Source organism: Manihot esculenta, chromosome 4, assembly GCF_001659605.2.
Source record: "Manihot esculenta cultivar AM560-2 chromosome 4, M.esculenta_v8, whole genome shotgun sequence".
NCBI lineage: Eukaryota > Viridiplantae > Streptophyta > Magnoliopsida > Malpighiales > Euphorbiaceae > Manihot > Manihot esculenta.
In genome coordinates this window covers 27584803-27593168 of record NC_035164.2, presented here as the reverse complement: position 1 = coordinate 27593168, position 8366 = coordinate 27584803, and the positions used below count along the sequence as shown (strand labels likewise).

Here is an 8366-nt window from a genome sequence, read left to right as displayed (position 1 = left end):
ACAACGACAACAAAGTGAATCTATTACCTTATAGAGTCTTCTAGCAGATGAAGATACATGAAGAGCAGCTGGTTAGGGATCAAGCTCCAGTCAAGGGGATAGGAGGAACCCCGGTAGTAGTGGAAGGAAAAGTAAAGGTAGCCCTCACCCTAGGGGATCCGCCCCTGTCACGGACTCACCACACAGTGTTTCTGGTGGTGAAATTACCCCTGAGATACAAATTTATTCTGGGATGACCGATGCTCTACGACTTTGAAGTAGTGATCAGCATTCGGTATCTTGCCATGAAGTTCCCAATAGAGGCAGGAGTCACAGTCGTCCGGGGAAGATATGAGGAAACCGGAGCTGTATACCTGGCCATAGTAGAGGAACAATATGTCCAACCAAAAGAAATAGACCCTAAAGTTATGGAGATCTGAGATGAAAAGAAGGAGACCAAGACTGAGCCTATGGACGAGCTGTAATGGCCCTAATCTGGGGGCATGCCTCAAGCTTTGCTTGGAAGCCCTTTGATATGCCAGGGATTGATCCAGAAGTAATGACCCATAAGCTGAACATCCTCCCTGGAGCCAAGCCAGTGAAACAGAAAAAGAGAGTCTTCGAGAAGGAGAAACAGCAGGCTACGAGGGAAGAGGTAGAGAAGTTAGAAGAGGCCGAGTTTATTAGGAAAGCAATGTACCCATAGTGGTTAGTTAACCCTATGTTGGTGAAAAAAGCCAATGGAAAGTATAAAATGTGTATAGACTTCACTGATTTAAACCAAGTTTGTCTAAAAGATTATTATCCCCTCCCAGATATTAATAAAATGGTCGACTCTATGACCAACTTTGATTACTTATCGTCTTTAGATACTATGTCAGAGTATCATCAAATTTCTATGGATAGGTCGGATGAAGAGAAGATCTCCTTCATAACCGAAGATGAAACGTATTGCTTCAAGACTATGCTTTTTGGGTTGAAAAATGTCAGGGCAACATACCAGTGGCTGATGAATAAAATCTTCAAAGATCAGATAGGGAGAAATGTAAATGTGTATGTTGATGACATGATAGTTAAAAGTCAAACTTTCTAACAACACCTGATTGACTTAGAAGAGGTCTTCCAGGTACTACAACGATACAGAATGAGGTTGAATCCAAATGTGCTTTCTTCATTAGAGAAGGGAAATTTTTGGGCTACATAGTCAGTAGGAAAGGCATAGAGCCAAACATGGAAAAGGTAGAATCTCTTCTGAGTATGCCCGAGTTGACTTATATAAGGGATGTACAGAGACTCACGGAAAGAGTGCACTTAATAGGTTCATGTCCAAGTGAGCAGAGAGATGTCTACCCTTCTTTAAGAAGCTACAGAAGGTCCTGAACTTTGAATGGTCGGAGGGCTGCTGAGAGGCCTTCAAAAGCCTTAAGGAATATCTCAACTCTCCACTTGTGCTCAGCAGTCCCCTAGCAGGAGAAGAGCTGTTGATCTACTTGGCCGCATTCGAATAGGTAGTAAGCGTCGTGCTAGTGAGAGAAGAGGTAGGGACCTAGAAGCCTGTCTTCTGCGTTAGTAAGGTACTTAAAAATGCCAAGGTTAGGTATATGAGCATTGAGAAACTAGCATTTGCTATGTTGTTAGCATTGAGGAAATTCATTATGTATCTAAAAGGCCACCAGGGAGTAGTGATGATTGATCAACCCTTGAAAAAGATCTTATACAGACCTGAAACTTCAGGACGGATGCTAGCATGGCCGGTAGAAATCAGTCCGTACTATCTCATATACTAATCTCGGATTGCAATCAAAGCCCAAGCCTTAGTTGACTTTTTAGTTGAATGCTCCTTCAGCTCGGATAAAGAGCATAATAATGCACTGCCGAGTTTAGTGGAAGAAGGGGAGGGGAGTCAGCTCCAACAAGAGTTCATGTTGAATCTATTTGTAGATGGGGCATGGAACACCATAGGTATTGGGGCAGGAATTCTGCTGAAAGGGCCTCACGAGTTTAAAGTATGCTATGCCTTGCATTGTGGGTTTTCGGCATCTAATAACAAGGCAGAATACGAAGCTCCTCTGAATAGAATGCATATAGCTTTAGGAGTGGGGGCAACCGACCTCAGAATAAACAGTGATTCTCAACTAGTAGTGAACCAAGTGACAGGAGTGTACCAGGTAAAGGATACCATCATGTAGAGATACTTAACCAAAGTACAAGCTCTGGAAGCCGAGATCGGTGAGCAAGGAGCCATTGTCAAATACCAGAGAATACCTCGAGAAGAGAATGAAGAGGCACATTTACTCAGCAAATTATCTATGGAAGAGTTAGAACAACTTTCGAATGAAGTGTATGTGCAGGAAATTGACACTCCCACCTTCGAAAAGTCAGCCTCTTTCATGCAAATTGATGAAGAATGGAGCTAGATGACCCCATACTTAGAGTATCCCAAAACTAAAAAATCGCTCGAAGACAAAGTAGAAGCTCAGAAAATTGCAGCTAAAGCTGCCAATTATCAAGCGGTAAGAGAAATTTTACATAGGAAGGGGAAGTCCAACCCGTGGGTGAGATATGTAGGCCCGAAAGAGGTAGCCAAGGTAATCCAAGAAATACACCAGGGGGTTTGGGAGTTTAGGAGGGAGCAACCACATTGGCAAATAAGATTTTCCGGCAGGGGTACTATTGTTTTTTACCAAAGAAAAAAGTCGGAGAATTTGTGAAGAGATGTGATGTTTGCTAAAGGTTTGCTAATGCTATCAACAGCCCGGCTATGCCACAGTCAAGTATATCAAGCCCATGTCTGTTCTCGCAGTGGGAGGATAGATAGGCATTCCCTAAGACTATGGGGTAGAAGAGTTTTGTAATTGTAGCCAGGCCCTGGACACCCCGACTCAGGTTGGGCGCATGCTGAAAAGGCCAAGTCTCAACTCTATTAAGCCTCAACAGTTAGGTCTGCCTCACGTGTAAGTCTAGAACTCGCTTTGATGAGCTGAACCAGGCTCGTGCCTATGCATAGGAGGCCTGACCCTGTTTATCCCTCTAGCTCCATGAGACACCAAACCCTGTGACGCCGGGGTCGTGTCCACATAGCGCCAGATGAAATTAAATGGCCGCCTAACAATAAAAAAGGACACAGTACGTTCGTACGTATGGCTAGTGTGACTGTGGCAGGAGGATACAAATGCAAGACGGCAATTATACGTCACTAAAGGATAAAAAGGAAAATGAATAAGGGAAGTAAGGGGGAGACAAACCAGACTAAGCTTACCTAAATATACCTTGAGCCTACCCATTATTAGATCTCAGGACATCAGAAAGGAATAGATTATTTTGATACCTATGCACCAGTAGCTAGAATCACTTCCATTAGAATTCTTTTGGCTTTAGCATCAATATATAACTTATATGTTATGTTAAAATTGCATTCAAGACTTGGATGAGGAAGTCTATATGGAACAACCTGAAGGTTTGTTTTAATAGGAAATGAAAATAAAGTTTGCAAATTAATTAAATCTTTATATGGATTAAAATAAACACCTAAACTATGGCATAAAATGTAACGACCCGAAAATCGGACCGCTACCGGCGCTAGGATCTAGATCGGCTTAAGACTGCCGGGACCCGTAGCAAGCCTAACATACAACCTGTACACCTGTTTAATCCCATACATGATCAACATATACATAAAAATTTTGAACTTTTCTCATTCAATTACCAAACTCAACCTGTGCATGCACAACTCATAAGTATAAACATTAAACCCCACACTGGAGCCCTCATCAAATACTCCAATGGGGTGACATAACATATGATAAGTTTGGTTTACATAAATATCATTAAAAGATCATGTACTCAAAAGGGGATTAACAACATACTAGGGTCAAGCACATCTCTAAACCTCAATACTCATCATTACATTACATTACTATACATTACATCATCCTCATGTCCACAACTAACTATTACATAAAACATAACTTTACTCTTCTTGACCTCCCGGCCTATCCCGTACCTGCATACCTGGGGGGATTAGGGAAATGGGGTGAGCTACTAGAGCCTAGTGAGCAGAATAATAAAATATTATATTTAAAATTCATGCTTTCATGGAATACATCACATCACAAACAAATCACATCAAGGATGGTTTTGTCACCAATAGTCCTCTACATATCCAATAGTGCCAGGGGCGTAGAATGGGCCTCGTCCTGGTCTTTCTCTTAACATAACATACATAATATAACATTCCTATAATGCCAGGGGCGTAGAATGGGCCTCGACCTGGTCTTTCTCTTAACATAATGCCAGGGGCGTAGAATGGGCCTATAATACCCGGCTAGACTCCGGTATCGGAATTCCTATCGTCCGGTGGAATCTCGGATGTCGGAGACCTCTAGAAGGGTAAAACCATGTTTTCATGAAATGTTTTAATGTTTTTGATGATTTTAAGTAAAGAGGAAATGAGTTTTTGAATAAAAACAACCTTGGAGGAAAACTCAGGTTCGGCCGCCGAACATGCATGCATTTCAGGTGAGCCTTAGGCCCCCGAAAGCATAAGTGAGGGAAGCCCAGGTTCGGCCGCCGAACATGGCATGCATGCGGAGGCACGTTCGGCTCTCGAATGTGGCCTGGCCAGCCACTATAAAAGAGCCCCTTAGCCGAAATGGGCGAGCTTTCTCCCCATTTTCGGCCAAGGTGAGCCCTTCCGCCAATCCTCACCATCCTTGAGTTCTTTCCTTCAAATCTTTCACGATTTTCACAAGTTTTCATCTTGTTTTGAAGATTTTCAAGTTTTGAGCAAGTTTTGGAGCTTTGAGGTTCAAGAACTCAAATCTCTCCCATCTCCGAGTTTAGGTCGTCTCTCTCTCGATCTTCAAGAGGTAAGAGCCGATCTTAAGCTCATTGCATGTTTTAAGTAAGTTTTGTGTAAGATCTATGGGGTAGAATGCATGTGTAGGGTTTTATGAGTTTGTGGGTTTGTGTTGGTTTATGGATAATGTATGTTGAGTTTGTGTTGTTTGATGTGTTGTAGATGGGGTTTATGATAGTTTGAAGCCCCTAGGAGCTTGTATGCTTGAGTATGTGTGTTGTAGAATAGGATTATGCATGTTTATAAGGTTTGGGAGGCATTGGAGGCAAGAGGAGCCAAGTTTCTGCCCTTTGGCAGAAACTAGGTTCGGCAGCCGAAGGAACTTTCGGCCGCCGAACATGGCTGGGGAGGCAGGCCTTTCGGCTGCCGAAGTTGCCCCCGAAAAGAGACTTTCGTCTCTGTCTGGGACTTTCGGCCGCCGAAGGTGCTGCCGAACCTGCCTGGGTTTCGGCTCTGGAGGGACTTTCGGCCGCCAAAGGTGCCGCCGAACCTGCCCTGTTCTGCCTTCCTTTGCATGTTTTTGCATGATTGTTTTGAGGTGTTTTAGGGGGTTTTGGGGGGATGTTTTTAGAGTTATGTTCTAGTTGTTTGGTCCCTCATTTGAGTCCACCTGTGTAGGTTCGGACCCGAGGAACCGAGGACCCCAGCAGTGAGTTAGCTGCATCAGTCCTTGTCAGAGCTAGCCAAGAGGTGAGTAGAATAAACCTTTACGATTTAAAGCAAATAAATTATAAAGTTTATAGCATGTTCATGCATCATGAATGCCATGTGATGAATTAGGTTGTTTGCATTCGAATTCACGAATATGTTGCATTGCACTTATGATGTTGATGTGGATTGGTTATTGGATGATCCGCTAGTCCTCATATGGTATGATGATGTTACGGCATGATATGGTATGGAAGTCCAGGTTGTACCCATTCTACGTCCCTGGCACTATGTAAGAGAAAGTCCAGGTTGTACCCATTCTACGTCCCTGGCACATTGGTATGTTATGATATGTTATGTTAAGAGAAAGACCGGTTGTACCCATTCTACGTCCCGACACTTTGGAATGTAGAGGACTATTGGTGACAATACCATCCGAGATGTGATTTGTTGTGATGTGTTGCATTACATGATGGCATGAGATTTTAAATGTTGTTTTCTATTATTCTGCTCACTGGGCTCTTGTAGCTCACCCCTTTTCCCTAATCCCCCAAGATTGTAGGTACGGGCTAGACAGAGAAGTCAAGAAGAGTAAAGTCTTATGTTTGTAATAGTTAGAAAGTGGACATGATAAATTGTAAGATAATGTAAAGTTGAATAGTTATGTTATGTATAATGATATTGAGGATTAGAAGTTGTGCTTGACCCTATGGATGTTGTTATCCCTTTTTAAATACATGATCTTAGATGTTTTGTGACATAGATGTTAGCCAACTCAACACATGTATATCGCCCATTGGGGGCATTGATGAGATCCCACAGAGGGGTCAAGTTTATGATTATGGCTATGTTCAGTGCATGCACAGGTTGAGTTTGGTGTATGATAGAATGTATGAAAGAAAAGTTTTAAATTTTTTATGTATGTTGTTGATCATGTATGGGATTAAACAGGTTTACAGGTTACATGTTAGGCTTGCTACGGGTCCCGGCGGCCTTAAGCCGACCTGGATCCTAGCGCCGGTAGCGGTCCGATTTTCGGGTCGTTACAGAATGGTATCAGAGCCCTAGGTTCATATGGTCGGACCTAGAGTGTCGGGCTCATAGATGTTATAGAAGGTCAAGCATAATAGGAAGATCATGTCCACTAGGATAGGATATGGAGTCCTGTCTTGCATGATGATGTGAAATGCCATGATTATATGCATGTGCATTAATGATATGTGATGAGGGTTCATGTGTGCCCACATGAACCATATGATGCTAATGTTTGCTTGTTATGTGCTGCCTTTCAGAAAATAGGATGAGGGGAACTCGTCGATCTGTATGATTGACTGGAGTGCCACCTGAGGATGAGGGCACGAGCGCCCGTCCGCCTACATTGCCTAGGGCAATGTCTAGTAGGTCTAACAGAGAAAGAGCAGTAAGAGACCCTAGAAGGTCTCTGGATCTGGGTAGGAGCAGATCAGTGAGGGGAACAGTTCAGGGAGGAATGTCAGAAGACATGGGGGATGATATGGATGTAGAGCAGAGGAGGGATGGCAGTTTGGGAGTTAGCATGTCAGAAGAGGGAATGGGAGAGTCCCAAGGAGGCACTCAGGCCTCGAGATTTGTTCAGCCACCCCACTACCCACACTTCTCACAAAATCCCGGGTAGTCGATGGGAGGTACATCGGATTACCCTAGCTTCACCCCTTATCCTACACAGATGCCATACCCACCCTACTACCCACCATATTCACAATACCCAATGTATCCACCCCCACCCTACTATCCAAATCCAGCAAACCCTACCTCAGAAAATGTTGCACCACCTCCACCACCTACAGAACCAGCAGCCCCAGTTACCCAACCTTCTAGACCTAGCTTAGCCAGTGGGAGCAAGGTCAAGATGACCGACTACATGAAATTGGGTGCTCCTCAGTATGAAAAAGGGGATGACCCATTTGTGTATCTAGAAAGGGTTAAGGTGATCACAGATGAGATTGGGGCTGATGACAGTAGAGCCATTCAGATGGCTGGGTTCACTCTTAAGTACAAGAAGGCACGAGAGTGGTTCAAGAATTATGTGAACCCCAGAGTAGACAGCATGTCTTGGGAGGAGTTTGTAAACGAGTTTGCAAGATGGGCTTTCCCAGATAGTTCCAGGGAGCTGAAGATGATAGAGTTTGAGTAGTTGAGGCAGACTGATGAGATGGGTGTAGAGGAGTTCACAGACAGATTCTTGGAGCTGTTGCCATTTGCAGGGCAAAATCTTGACTCAGATCAGAAAAGGTCAAGGAGGTATATCATGAAACTCCACTCCAGATATTCCTCCTTGATCCAGTCAGCAGATAGGGAGAGCTTCCATGCCATAGTGGATATGGCCCGGAAAATGGAGGCCAGTGCCATCGTTCAGGGAACAGTTAAGCAGTCTGTGGTACAGCCTTCTGGTTCCAAGACCCCAGGCTCTTCTTCTCTGAGTGCAGCAGCTTCAGGTAGCAAAAAGTGGAATAATACCACTAGGAAGCCCAAGAAGAACAAGTTTTGGAACAAGGTCAAATCCAGTCTGGGACTAGGGAGTGGCTCGAGCTCTGGTGCGGATAATGTAGTTTGTGCAAAGTGTGGTAGGCCACACAAGGGAGTTTGCCGGGCTGGGACACCAGCATGCTTCAGATGCGGGCAAGAGGGACACATGGCTCGGGAGTGTCCTAGGGCAGCTTTTGGAGCACAGTCTCAGCAGACAGCTTCTGGTAGTGTGGCTCAGCCAGCAGCTCTAGCCATGACTCAGGCCAGTGGCAGAGGCAGAGGGAGAGGGGCAGCCTCTTCTTCAGCGGGTTTCAGAGGTGAAGGTCCATCAGCTCCAGCATGGATCTTCATAATGACTCAGCAGGAGGCAGATGCA

At 44.3% G+C, this 8366-nt stretch overlaps 1 protein-coding gene across 1 annotated transcript; it reads left to right on the top strand.

The window, feature by feature from the left end:
* Positions 1–463: 463 nt before the first annotated feature.
* Positions 464–2168, top strand: LOC110612606. Its single transcript, XM_021753384.1, has 2 exons — positions 464–675; positions 1826–2168. The coding sequence occupies exons 1-2, from the start codon at positions 464–466 to the stop codon at positions 2166–2168; spliced, it is 555 nt and encodes a 184-aa protein (XP_021609076.1).
* The last annotated feature ends 6198 nt before the right edge of the window (positions 2169–8366 follow it).